The following is a 14,327-nucleotide window of genomic DNA, read 5'->3' as shown; positions in this document are numbered from 1 at the left end:
TGTTTTAATTGCATTGGGCTGGAGTCCAGTGGTGAGACAGGCAAACTAACGAGAACGGAAATCAGTGTGATAGATATGTGCTTTAATGGGGCGTTCACAGGTTCCATGCGTATAACCGGAAGGCTCCACAACCACCCTTTTGAATGAATCCAAGAACAGATACCCTGGGTAATTCCTTGTGTGCAACAACTTCTACCAACTTGAATCACTTGTGACAAAATTCAGCTTTTGCAGGAGCAAGGTTCCCATGCCTGGCACCTTATCAGAATCACCTGGGAACTTTGAAAATTTCAGATTTTCAGGCCTCACCCTGGGATCTAAGTCAGTAATTCTAGGGTGGCGCCTGTGCCTCTTTATCTTAAGAAAAAAAAAATCCCCAGGTGATTCTGACGTTGAGCCAGTGTGGGAACCAGTGTTCTAGAAGATACAGTTGACTCATTCCAATCAATTCATGCCTTTACACATCCCAGAGTTTGAGTGTTAGATCTGAGGATGCTACTTCCCTGGAGACCCAAACATAGTATTATTCTAAGCCGCCAGCCCTTGGAAGAAGTTTCCAAAAGTGCCAGAGTCTGTGGTTTAGCGAAGTATTTTGCAAATTCTAGTCATGCCTGTACCACTTTTCTCACACTTTGCCATCCTCACACCCCCCTGAACCATTATTTATCCTCTATTGTTCCTTAACTATATTTATTTTTAAAACCCATATATTATATCAAATTCTAAATTGCTACCATAAATAGAGAGCAGTATCTTCTGCTAAGAGGGAGGGAACTGTAGAGTGAATTCAATAAAAACAAACCATTTTTTAAAAGTCTAGCCAGGTAACTCTTGCCCCTCCCAAGCTTCTAAGCCTGAGATCTGTGGTTTCTTGGTTGAGAAATAAAAGTTAGCAATTGTTAGGCACGAAAGACGCACTAGCACCAAACTGAGACGTTCTCAGAGTGAAAGAGAACTGAAAGGGAATAACCTTTTCACTACGCGATTCATGTTTTTCAATGTCATGTCTACGCCACTGAACAGTATCTGGGTACCATTGTGTTATGCATCCAACTGGGGTAGACAAAATCTTCCTTGCTGATAACCAAGCTACATACTCTACAATAGTAGCAGTAGGGGGAAAAAATACAAATTAATGTGAGGCTGTAAGTACAATTCAGAGGAGAATCCTAGAGAGAGAGAGGCAGGGAAAGAGTCTGTAGCCCAAAGTCAGCTAGTCTGGCCCATTTCCCTCCTGATCCTCTCCAAAGCTGGGTCCAGCCCCCAAATTCCTTCTCTCCCAGTTCCGAATCTTTGGGATGTCATTTTCACAGAAGCTTTTTGAAGGCAAGGATCCTATCTTAACGCATCCCAGCATCTCCTGTACTTGGGGCGATGCCTGGCACCTAACTAACACACTAGATGTTTGTTAAATGATTGAATGTAGGGGCGCCTGGGTGGCTCAGTGGGTTAGGCATCTGCCTTCGGGTCAGGTCATGATCTCAGGGTCCTGGGATCGAGCTCCACATCAGGCTCCCTGCTCAGCAGGGAGTCTGCTTCTCCCTCTGCCTCTGTGATCTCTCTTGCTTTTGTTCTCCCTCAAATAAATAAATAAAATCTTTTTAAAAAATGATAGAATGTAGTGCAAACACCCAGTCAGTAGGCACGGGGCTTCTCCAGGGGAGACTCACTGGTGTGTTCACTGCAGTCCCAGGCTTTGTACCTCCTGTTCCTATAACTGTGGTCCCCAGTCAGCAGGACTGAGGGTTTTACTGATGAAGCTGTGGTCCCTGGCACAGCTCTCTGGAAAGGTGTGGAAGGAAATTACAATTAATTAGAACTAACACCCTTTTGCTGACATTATCAACTCGGCAGCAGAACCTTCTGTGCCTCAGTTGCCTCAGGATTAGGCTGGGGTTGGGTGGGGTTGGTCATGGGTGGAGGCCAGTTGGGTGATTGAGGGCCGATGAGTTAACAACTTGTATCCCATACATGAGAGGAATAAATGAGCATGTGCCTCCCACCTGGGGATGTTAAAAGTGATAAAACAGTAACAAAAAAGATGAAACAGCACTTTGCCAGTGTGACGATAACATGTGACTAGGAGGATGGGGAAAGTTAGGTTTCCTATAGCTCCCAAAAGAACAGTTCAGAAAAATATCTGTGGAATGGGTCACCCTAGGTCCCTCCCCACGAGTGAGGGCAAAGGTGGTAGGTGGGTCGGTTGTAAGTGGGAGGTGGCCTGATTATACTGGGCCGGACTTCATCGTGGTGGGTACATGGCTGGGGGGGCAGGTAGTGAGGAGCGGACACAGGTGAAACCCCATCACAATGGCCACGTAACAGTGCCACACCATGAGTCCCTAAGTTATTAAATATTTAAGCTTGAGTTTGCTTTATAGTTAGCAACACTGGATATGTCTGACTCCAAAAGAACGAAGGCTTTTTTAGCAGAAGTTCTCACACTGGAGTGAGCAGGAGACTAACTTGCTCAAAACGCAGATTCCCTAAGCCCTGTTCCAGAAGTTTCTGAGTTAGAAGATTTAGAGAAGCGGTCCTCAACCAAGGGGCCATTTTGCCCCCCAGGGGACATGGGGCGATGTCTGGAGACAATTTGGTTGACACAGGTGGGGTGGGAGGGCGTGGCATCTAGTGGGCAGAGGCCAGGGATGCTGCCAAACACCCTATATTGCACAGAACAGCTTCCACAATAAAGAATTATGGCCCCAAATGTCAGTAGAGCTAGGGTTAGACCCTCTTGTTCTAGGGTAAGGCCTAGGAATGTGCATCTTCACAAGGGCCTCAGGGGATTTGGGCGCAGGCAGCCAGAGCCCTGACTGGGAAGAACGAGGCCATGCCTGCCCTCTTATTCTAAGGCTTTGGCTCTCTTTGCCTTCCCTCTTGCCTGACTCCTCCGTGTTTAGGACTCAGCTTAGACTTGACTCTTCCCCAGGAAGCTCTGCCTCGAAACCATCCTCCTTGCCTCCATGTCCAGGTTAATTGCCCCTCCTAAGTACACCTCCTGCCCCATCACACATCACTTGCCCCTTTGTCTGTCTCTCCCACTGGAAGGAGAGTTCCCTGAGGGCAGAGTCCTGGTTTGGCCCTGTCCCCAGCACCTGGGCCCACACCTGGCTCAAGGATCACATGTTGGCTGCAATCGATCTCAGCTCCAGTGGGGTCTCCCGCCTTGACTAGAGCTACCCTCCACCTTCAGATGCTGTCACGGGCCCTATTTTAACATCTTCGTGGAGCTTATCACTCGGAAATTATCTTGTTTATTTGCTTGCTTACTTTTCATTCATTCAACAAATATTATATTGGGCCCCTACTATATGTCTTGTCCCTTACCATCGCTGGGGATAGAACAGCGAACAAAAGAGGCAAAATCCCTCTTCCCAGCAGAGCTTATATTCTAAAAAGGAACTAGGCCAATAAACAAAATAGAAACTATAATATATATGATATTGATAAGCCCAGTGGAAAAAGATAAAATAGAGAAAGGGATAGGGAGCATATGTGTGTGTGTGTGTGTGTGTGTGTGTGTGTGTGTGAAAATTTTAAGTAAGGTAGACCTCTGGGAGAAAGTGACATTTATGCAAAGACTCGATATCTGAGAGTGACATTTCTGTGCCCCCATTAGAAGAGAAACACAAAGAGGGCCAGGAGCTTCCCTATCTCTATGGCTGCTGTGTCTCCAGAATAGGCACATAGTATGTGTTCAATAAATACTATTTAAACAGAGAGACTATGTGATTAAACTATCAAGGAGGCAGATGGGAGGGTTTTTTTTTTTTTCTGACCATCCGCCAAATAGAAGGAAGGTGGGAGGGGCAGGGGCATTAAACTTAGGATGGGGGTGGGGGTGGGGGTGGGGAGGACATCTCCCAGGTCAGATTAAGAGACTTGGAGGATGGAGGTCATTGCTGGATAAGGTGCCCTCCCCCTTCCCCGCCCAAAGCAGACCTAAGTTCTCAGCTTCCTAACAAGTATCGTTAATGGCACTGCCGGTGGGCTCACCTGGCCCCCTGGAGCTCCCTTTCCAGCCGCGGACTTTGGCCATCACCCTGCCCCCTTTCCTCCCGCATCCGTGCCCGTCCCACCCCCACCCCCCACCCCACCCCCCGCAGGGGTGTCCCCGCGCCGGTGGGCACGTCCTCGCCCCAGCGAGGGGGTCGCCTGGAGGAGCCCGGGGCGGGCGCGCCGGGTCCCCGCCCCCAGCCCCTCTCCCTGGCGGGACGCTGTCCCTTTAATAGACTCCCTCTGCCTGGCGCTCTGCGGCTGGGGAGTAAATTTCTCCCTGTCATCAGGTCGAGGGGAGAGGAGGAGGAGGAGGAGTTTGTTAATGTTCAGTTTGTTCAGCGGGATCGATGTTTGCTGGCATCGCCTCGCCCTGTCTTGTGTGTGTGAGTGTGAGTGTGCGTGCGTGTGTGTGTGTGTGTGCGCGCGTATGTGGGGGGTGTGAGTGTGTGCGAGAGGAAGCGCGAGTGCGTGCGTGCGTGTGAGTGTGTGTCTGTGTGTGTGTCTGTGTGTGTGTGTGAGTGTGAGTGTGTGTGAGTGAGTGAATTCCAGATTTTCTGTCTTTCCCAAACCCGCTCCTGTCCTCTCGCATATCACTCACAGACGGGGATCTGACAGCAGCCACAAACCTACAGTGAGTGATCTCTCTCCCCCGGCGCGAATCCGCCATAGAGACCGGCGAGGAGGAGGCGGTGGAGGAGGAGGAGGAGGAGGAGGAGGAGGAGGAGGAGGAGGAGGAGGAGGAGGAAGAGCAGGAGGAGGTGGAGGAGGAGGGAAAGAGGAGAAGGAAGAAGAAGAAAAAGAAGAAGAAACCACTACCTTCCCAGGATTGCCTTTTTTCCCCCTTATCTTTACGCGCGCGTGTGCGTGTGGCGCGTGTGCGCCCCTCGTCCCTTCCATCCGAACGCGGTCTTGGATGTTTAATAAAGAAATCAAGTGTCTCAACAGTCACCAAAAAAAAAAAAAAAAAAAAAAAACCAAAAAACCAAAAATTTCCAAAAAGCAAAAACAAAAAGAGAGAGAGAGAGAGGAAAAAAAAATCCAAAACAAACAAACAAACAAACAAGGCAGAACCAACCTCTACTTCAAACCAGCCGGCACAAGCCACCCGTGTCCGCCACCCAGAGAGGGGGGTCTCTGGCCCGTGGTGGAGGAGTTGCAGGGGGGATCGCCAGGGGGACAGAGGCCGAGTGACGCCCTAGGAGCCACCGGGCAGGAGGCGGAGGAGACCCAGAGAGGCGAGAGAGCAGCGGGCCCCCGCGCGCGGCTCGGGGCTGGGGCGCCAGAAGTGGGACTGGAGCGAAGTAGAGCGATGCCAAGGAGGAAACAGCAGGCACCCAAGCGGGCGGCAGGTAAGAGAACCGGCTCCGCTTCGGGGCTGCCCGGCGCGCCGAGCTCCTCGCCCGCCCTCCTAGCCCCCGGGCGCCCCAGGACGCCACCCCCTGAGCCGTGGGGGGAGTTCGCTCCGGGCGCCCCTCTCTGCCCCACGAATAACCCCATCCTCTCTCTCTCTCTCTCTTCTCTCTCTCTCTCTCTCTCTCTCTCTCTCTCTCGCCTTCTTCCATCTCCCAAATCCTCCCCTTTGCAGGCTCCGGTTGGGTGGGGGGGAAGCTATCCCACCAAGCCTTCCCTCCTTAAACTTTTTTTCCTCCACCCTCTACCCCACCCCTAACTTTCTCCCAGTCTGTTTCTTGCCTCTCGGGCCAAAGTTGGGTTGAGGATTTGGGGTGCGGGGTAGGGAGACCGTCCTTCCACCCCCGCATCCCTCCGCGTGGTCAGTGCCAGTGGCTTCCTGGCCTCGAGGGACAGCGACTCCTCTCGCTGGGGTTTGGGGCGCTGAAGTGTGAGGTATGCCCAAGCCCTGGGCTGCAGGCTGGCTTTGGGGCAAGCAATGAGAGTTTAACTTTGACCGCCAAGGTGGAAAAAACCACCCCAGGAAAGGAATGAACCTTTGAATATGCTTTCTAAATATGCTTGGGAATCTACTCAACACACTCTTTCTCTTTTAAAAAGGGGGGGAAAAGACCCAGGAGAACATTGAAACAGCTCTGGATTTTTTTTGCCCAGAGAGAGTTGCAAACTTTGTAAATTGATTTATATGGTATCCCATCTGAATCCTTCCTTACCAGCCCCCCTCTCCCCCCCCAAATAAAAGAGAGGAACAGGTTAATGAATCAGTACAATAGACCTTCTAAAGGATTTTTTTTTTCTTTTGGGTTGCTTAATTGCTTCTTTAATAGTATGCTGGGGTTTTGTTTCTCGGAAGTGTAATATGAAAGTTCATTTTTCTCCTGCCAGACCCACCCACTGAAAAATCAGCTTTCCACTTGATTGCTAGTTTTGATTTGACATTTGATTGATCACCTGTCATCTCGCTGCCTTTGATCTATTCATTCTTGATATATATCAATAAATCACTCACCATGGTAACTCAGAGTGCCGGTGACGCAAGCCTTGCCCTCTAGATTCAGAGCCAGACATGCACAATTATTATCTTGTTTGGCTTTTAATGTGGGCGTTTTTATTTCTTTGTGTCCTTTAGTTGAATCAGGGCTTTAGCGAAAAGCTGAAGTTTTTCCCCGTCTCTGTCTTTACCCTCATGCTTTAGGCGGCATCCATTAAGGCTGGTGTTCTGCAGACCCAACAACACATTTCCTTCTGTTGTATGAGCAAAACATTAGAGAGAAGTTCAGTGGAACACTTCTGTAAACTTTGTAAAGCCACCCTTAGAACAAATCCAAAGTTAGTTACAAATCTGGGCAAAGTGGGTGTTTGTGTCTGAACATGCTGGACCACCAAGCTCATCCTCCATCATGGCCTGATTCCAGCCTGAATGGCAGTCCATGTGCTTTGAAATATCCACAATTATCTTCCCTTCAGAGCGCAGAATTGCTTCCGTAACCATGCGTAGATTGGTTCAAATTGCATGCGGAAATATCATTTATAAAGCTTTGATTCATGTATTTTCCAACTGTTTCCCTAAGAGCAAAATAATTAAAATATTTTCAGTGCTGTGTATATTTAGAACTTGCCTAGTCAGTGAGGTGTACTTTTCTCAACTCTGGCTACCTCTTTTGAAAACAGTTTCTCCCTCCTGCCCCTGCCCCTGCCCCTGCCCCTGTCCCTGTCCCTGTCTACATTTAACTCACTTATTAAAAAAAAAAAACAAACAACTTAGATTGTTTTGCAATCTGACAGCGTTGGGGTGTGTGCTGGCCTTCTAGACCCAGGAAAAGTAAGCATGCTCCTTCTAGTTCTGGCAACCCAAGTTTTCGTGTAGCTAGATTATTAGAGATAGCGTCCTTATTGTCCCAAAAGAGAACCCTGGGCAACAGTCCAGCAAGAAGTAATACTGCCCTGAAAATTACTCTTTTTTTTCCCCCCCTTGTTGTTCCGGTAAAGGCCATCAACAACTAGGCAGTAATTTAAATTACCAGAATGACTGGACATGTCTCCTTTGGTAAGCTCATTATAAAAAGTGCATTGCTCAGAATTGCACTACTTTGATTATAATTATCCTCTGATCAATGAGGATCCAGGTGTACGTAACATAATGCTGTATCACATTATTTAAATTAGATCATTTTCATTAAGCTCATATCTATTGGAACTGGCTTGTCTATTTACTGTAGTGTGTGTGTGTGTGTGTGTGTGTGTGTGTGTGTGTGTGTTAGAAAGTTGAGACTGCAGTTTCAATTTTCTGGCTTATTGTATGCCTAATGTCTTTATATGTTTGTTTTCATGGCTTTATTATTTTCACTGAAAAAAGGGGAAAGCCTGGTGGAGCTGAAAGGGAGTGATTCGTATTGTATACAATGAGGCCCCTCGTACAGTATTTATTTGCTCACATATTAATAAAACATATTTTTTCATGCAAGTTTTCTTTCCTCCAAAGTCACCGATGCTGTCCTCTGTTTTAGCTGAGGTGGTGATTCACGAGTAAAGTTAGCCACTTGGGGAGTCTTGAGCCAGTTGACAACCAGGGAAAAGAACAAGGTGGGTTCTAGGATTGTGGCCATACTAACTTTTATCGCTGCCTGAAATTAAACACAATGCACAACTGTAAGTAATTACTCCCATGGACTGATGTTGAAAGCTTGATTTCTAGCTTGATTAATGAATAATGTAAGATAGAAAAAGCCTGTGAGTGAATCAGAGCTGAGACTCTTTCCCAAGAACTGTTCGAGGCAATTTGATCCCTTTGCATTATTAGTTTTAAGGTCCATGTTTCAAGGAATCAGTTACAGAACTTTCTAATAAAGCAGGTATGCAGATAGAATGAACAAGATGATATTATAAGTGATGGGAAATCTCAGTCTTTATATATGACGTTCTGCCACCCCCCCCCACAACCCCTCTCTTTAGGGGAAGGGATGTGAGGTAGGCAGTTCTCTTTAAGGAAACAGCTAAGTCAGAACATTTCCCTCTGAAATGTCATTCTTCCTGGCTTTTTCTACAGCTATGCTATTCCACCATACTATTACTTCGGGCAAGAAAAAAAAGTTCAGAAACAGCCTATAGTACCCCAGGGGTTTGTGTATGTGTGAGTGTGTGTGCTCACTTCCTTGGATGTATATTTCACTCGCTACTAAAATGCATCCACTTTTACCTGAGAATATTGCAGAATTTTCTATCAGCATCTTTTCCCCCTCTCCATTTTAGGGCAGATAGGGAAGATGGCAGAAAGGTAAAATAAAACAGAGCAGCGTTTTGATCTGTTTGTATTTTGCAGGATGCATAGTAGTTAAAAATTTAAAATTGCAGACTTACACTGCAAACCCTTCTATTTTCTACAATCTGTCACAGCCTCTGTACACAGACATGTGTAATACATATATTTTATTTTACCACCCTGAACTATTGTTTTTATATAATGCCAGCCAAGTGTAATAGAATGCAAAATCTTTGGGCTTGTGAATATCGAATGTATACATAAGTTACAGGATTCTGCTTCTGCCAGCCCAGAGAGATTAAATGGTTCCTTCTTGTTGACTCTCATAAACTATCTGATAATCCAGATCTGAGGAAAGTCTTGCAGGGAAGAACAGCTCCCTCAATTTATTTTGTTTATTTAATATGGAGATGAATAATGCAGATTTTGTTTTCATGAATGTCCTTGTGTGGCAGTAAACATTAGACTATTAGCAATCATTACTTAAAAGTTGCAATTTGCACCTTAATGGCATAGTTTATTTACATGGGGAACATATTCAGCAGGGACAGTTCTGAATCCTGCAATGGAGCAGAGTTGACCCCAGCGATCTCCTTTTCAGCCTCATGAGAGCGGTGCCTGGGTGAACCAGGGAGGTCTCAGCAATCTCTGCCAGCAGGGCGGGGAGGGGCAGGCAGTACAGGGTGTAGTTTACCTTTAATTTACTGGCAAGTGGGATGGGATTCCAAGGGAACAGGAATCCGGGTGGAGTCTGGGACCCTGGCACTCTCACTTTGTTGAAATATACTTCAGAAAGACAAGTTCACATCTTGAAGATTTAAATACCACACGCTATAGACCCCATTCACTTACCCAAACGGTATGGTTTTAACAGATGAATGGAAAAAATAAACACACACACCCCCAGAGGGGCTCAGCAGCCGTGAACTGTTCTGGCTCTTCTTGTTATTTAAGGCAAATCCCTGAAAAAGGAAGGACAGGTCCCACGAAATTACATCCTGCACAGAGCCTTTTGGATGGAAATTGATTACTTAAGTGGTCCCTTCCCCACTCCCCTCCTGATTTCCTTCTCCCACCTCTCACCTCACCCTTAAAGACCCAGATTGAATGGGACATCTCAAAAGCCCATTTGTTTTGGGCATTTATTGATTTCATTTTTAATCTGCCATATCAGGACACAATACATTAGCCCTAATCAGCAGATTGCAAGTGACAGGGAGTTCTAGTGGAAAGTAGGTGTGGGAGAGGGGGCTCTGAGAAACTTCTGCATGATGAAAATCTTCTTGAGGCTTGGGGGTTGGAGATCGGAGGCTACTTTTGAGGAGGTCGTAGAAATATTCCTCAGAACTACTGTGCGTTTATTTTTCTACCACCTTACCTTGATTTGTCTCCCATTCACCTCGATTCTACCGTTTGGGAAAACTTCACAACCAACAAATACCTCCTAGGCATCTTTAACTGATCTGTCCCTGGAAGCAGCTTGCCTTTTGTCACATTCTCCAACAGAGGCTTACGCTTTCATTTCATCCCAGGTGACTTCTCACGCATTTGACGGAATTTCTCCAACTGGATAATACCTGGGTTGATCTATTTATCTTCCCAGTGGCTTGAGGATTGTAGTCTCAATTGAGCAGGTTTTAAAGGGGCACTGAGCCTGGCATTATGTAAGGCTGTGTGAAACGATACCCTTCTGCTCATCCCTGCAGTTCAGCTTCGGAAAATTGGGCAAGAAGGAAACCTGTTCTTGTTTGTGCTGGGTTTGTAATTAGCTGACACGAGTTAAATGTCCAGAGTAGATCCCTTCCATCACTGGATGCGTATCATCAATTTTATTTAGGTATGTCATGGTCTGGGAAGACTCAGCCACTATTTCAAAGGCGTGCTTGCATCCACCCAAGTTCCCTTTAAAAAGCACAGAACTGCCTAACAAATTCTCTATTAAGACCAGGCATACACAGAGTATCATTTTCGTTTGATGCAAAGTCAGTTGGAAATACATTAACAGAGAGTGTCTTGCATCGCTTCCCTGAAGCAGTGCTTTTTCATTACATATTTAATTACAATCAAATTGAGCGACTTTTATAAAAAAATTACAGTGGTATTAAAAGAAGCTTGGCACACAAATAATTTTATTGCTTTGCAAGTTGAGAATGCTGTTATATTTTTATTTACTTGGGAGAAATTTATTTTCATTTTCTAATGTGACAAATACAGAGTATACTTTCCTGTCGTCTGTATTAGGGAGATCTCAGCCTCCTGCCTCCTTAGAGCCTGTTCATCCCGGAAGAGGTTTTCATAACCCTCTTTCAGTAATTTGTAACAATTTATATATATATATATATTTTTTTTTTATCATTTTACGTTTTATAAATTTCATTTAAAGTTAGAAATTCTCCTGCTCCTTAGGGTGACCTTTGGTGAGCAGCTCTTTGATTATAAATGAGCTTAGTCATTCGAACCACATAAGAAATAAACTCGTTCAGAGGGTTTGCTTGATTGCCTGGATATTGCAGTAAGAAAAAAAAACACACACACACCATATATTTATCGGCTTCTATCACATAACCCGATTTTCACTGGATTTACCATCTCTTTCATTTTTTTCTGTACTACTGACCTTTCAGTTACTTGTTTTAAGAACCCGTTTTAAGTTCAGGGCTGGGGATGACACTGAGAGGGAGTGTCAAGAGATGCTGGTCTTCAAGAAATAATAAAAATTAGATACTTCAGAGCCCAAATGTCCACTTCAGGACTCTGCCCACAAACTCACAGGAAAGTGTCTCTGTAAACACATGGTTTGTCATCGAACTCGGCCGTGGCCTGGAGGGTCCACAGCAGTGGCCGTGTTCCTGCTGAGAAAGGTGTAGGACTTAGGTCCCCTCTGAGGACATTGCCTGCATCCACAGACACACAGAAACGGCCTCTGAGAGCAAGTGGGAATTGCTGATATATTTGTTTCCAAAGCAAATTCCAGAGGGTGAAGTGATAGAATAATTGGGAAAGATTTGAAAGTTTATTTGATTTTGAAATCTTTTGAAATCTTTTGAAAAAAGATTTGAACTATTAAAATAGTTACGAAGAATTTTCAGAATTTTCGGCTGTTGCCTCTCTGAATCTTTTGCATTTCCTCTGCGGAAAAAGATGTCCTCTGGGCATCCTCCAATACTTTGTGATGCCAAAGCAATGCCTAAAACTGTTGTAAATTTTAGAAATTTTTTACAATGAAGGAGGCACGGCCAGATAATCATATTATTAATATATCAGCATTATTTTGCTTAACAACAGGGAAATAAATGCACAATGCCAAAGTTTTAGAGATAATGCATTTAGAGAAATCACACAGGGGAAAAAAAAATACCTGGATCATATTTGAAAGCTTTTGTCTTGAATTTTTCTCTCGAAGTAAGAGTGCTCTTTCCATCTGCGTTATTTAAAACAAAAACAAAAACACAACAGTTTCAGTATCCTCCTACCTAGTACCCAACCTGAAACAGGGTCTAATAAAGTTCTCTCCAGATGTACAAGATATAGGGCATTATATTATACGTCGCTTAAAAAAAAAAAAAGCTTTAGAAAACCAAAAGTGGGCATGCAAACTAAAAGCAGATCTCAACAGGCTCTCTATTACAGCTCACTCAGGGTTCAGGATCCAAAACTTTGTTCGGCAGGGTAAGAAGAAGATAGCACTGCATTTTAACTACACATCTCCCTTGGCACATGAGAGGCAGTGGAGCAGGGAAGATTTTTAAGGAGCTTTTTAGCTCTTTTGCATCTGTACCCAAAGACTAATTTAATTGAAAAGCTGTAGTGTCCATTTATGCTAAAGGAAAAACCTCATGTTTCCATAAAGCGGCTAGCCGCTAAGGTGGGTTAAAAAAAAAAAAAAAAGGCAGCGTTCTGCAGCTTCTGTTAGTACAAAAATTAAGATCACTGGTCTTAATTAGTTGAGTGCTTTCAGAACTGAATGAATACTCCGAAATCACCCCTGAGCTTTCTTCTTAAAGCTACATCTAAGTCATTTCTATGGAAATTACACAGTTTACATACTAAGGTGGGCAGAGTATGGTTATTGTTTTTAATGAAAATAGTTACAGAGGGCAGAAGGAGATACAAACAGTCGTCAGCGGCCATTCTGTTTGTAATGAATTTGGAAGAAACTTCCCTCACGCTTTCCTGCATCAGGAAAAATCCATGAAGTCTGGTGACGTGGATGATAGAAAAAGGAAGCAGAAGGTCAAGGTGTTCTATAGGGAGAAAGGACTTGTGTAAGCCAGAGCAATGGCATATAAATATTTCTATATAAACCGCAAGGGGCTTACTTTAAATCACTTGAATTTATCAGATTCTTAGAATTTTCCCATAATTTAGAAGCCTCTCTCTCTCACACCCCAGGGGAGATAGGAATAGCTTCTGGGTCAAGATGATGCTGTAGAAAAGAGGTAAATCTACTCTAGGCGTTCGGTACCATGTGGTACAGAAGAAATGCCAAAATGAAAAGCTATAAGCATGTTTTATATCAGACTTGCCTTCGGCTAGTTTCCTTTATTAGAAAGTTGAGTACATAGCTTTGTGCTTCTCTTTGTTTTCCCTTCCAGAGATTAGGTTTGAGATTGTGGATGGAGCCCTAGAACAGGAGCAAGTGACTTGGGTTCTGCTTACAGTTTTGCCCACACTTGTTATGCGGTCCTGGGCAAGCTCCAGAGAGAAAGCTTACTTCAGGGATAAGAATATGAGCTCAGGAGTCAGAATGACCCAAGTTCAAGACCCTAGGTCTACTTCTTTTCTTTGCCTTGTAGACTTGGACAAGCTGCTTAAATCTCTGCCCCCCACGTCCCGACTTTCCAACCTATAAGATGTGGGTCGTCATCGTTATTCTTAAGGCCCAGGTTTTTGAAAGGATTATACGAGCCTGGGGCTGAGAAAGTACACTGAAACTCTTAGGGGTCAAACCTGACAGTGGTAGTGTGTCTTTACCCTGAATAGCCAGACCATGAAGGGGGGTCGGGGTTTGAAAGAAATCAGACATGGGTGCATTTTGGCTTTTAAAACTGGAAATACAGTCACTGAAGAGTGTTTTAGCCTCTTCTGAGGCTGACTCATACTGGGCTGGTTGGAGCCCTGCACCAGCTCAAAAAAAAAGTTTCCTTCCCCAAAGATAGTAATTATAACACTAGCAGCAACAACTATAACACCAACAGTAATAACCATACCTGCCACTATGTAAGTGTATATTATATACCAGGCACTTTTCCAAGTGCTTCATACACTCCCATTATTTAAACAGAAATTATTTTCTTGAGTTCCTACTTTGTGCCAGGGTCTGTTCTGGCCACCTGCATCCCCAGGAGGGATTAATAGGAAGAATATGATCCCTAGGGATCTTACCCTCCAGGAGGGGGAAGCTAGAGAACATGCAAGTAAATTAACAAAGAAAAAATAAGATAATTTTCATGATGACAGTAGATTTATAAAAGCAAATTTGGGGAGTGGGAGTTTGGCATGTCAGGTGTGGATGGTCAGGGGACACTTGTCCTGGAGGGGGCATCTGAGCCAAGTTTTATCCTGACAACATTCTTATGCGTCAGATGCTAGTGTAATCTCTATTTTACTGATGGGGATCTGAGAAACCTGCAGAGCAACTCGTTCAAGGTCATAC

The 14,327-nt window shown here is 44.8% G+C and overlaps 1 protein-coding gene across 3 annotated transcripts in view; it reads left to right on the top strand.

Moving 5' to 3' along the window:
- The first annotated feature begins 4,297 nt into the window (after nucleotides 1-4,297).
- TSHZ2 (teashirt zinc finger homeobox 2) overlaps nucleotides 4,298-14,327 on the top strand; it is a 437,476-nt gene continuing 427,446 nt past the window's right edge. For all 3 annotated transcript variants that reach the window (XM_073883928.1, XM_073883927.1, XM_025853397.2), the window contains exon 1: nucleotides 4,298-5,351. In XM_073883928.1, the coding sequence (XP_073740029.1) occupies nucleotides 4,916-5,351 (436 nt within the window). In that variant the 5' untranslated portion in view covers nucleotides 4,298-4,915. The remainder of the gene's footprint in view (nucleotides 5,352-14,327) is intronic.

The sequence above is a fragment of the Callorhinus ursinus genome, unplaced genomic scaffold, assembly GCF_003265705.2.
Source record: "Callorhinus ursinus isolate GAN/ISIS: 27379988/994484 unplaced genomic scaffold, GSC_fseal_2.0 scaffold53, whole genome shotgun sequence".
NCBI classification, from domain to species: domain Eukaryota; kingdom Metazoa; phylum Chordata; class Mammalia; order Carnivora; family Otariidae; genus Callorhinus; species Callorhinus ursinus.
Note: the sequence above shows the minus strand (reverse complement) of the source record. Positions and strands in the feature narration are given on the sequence as shown.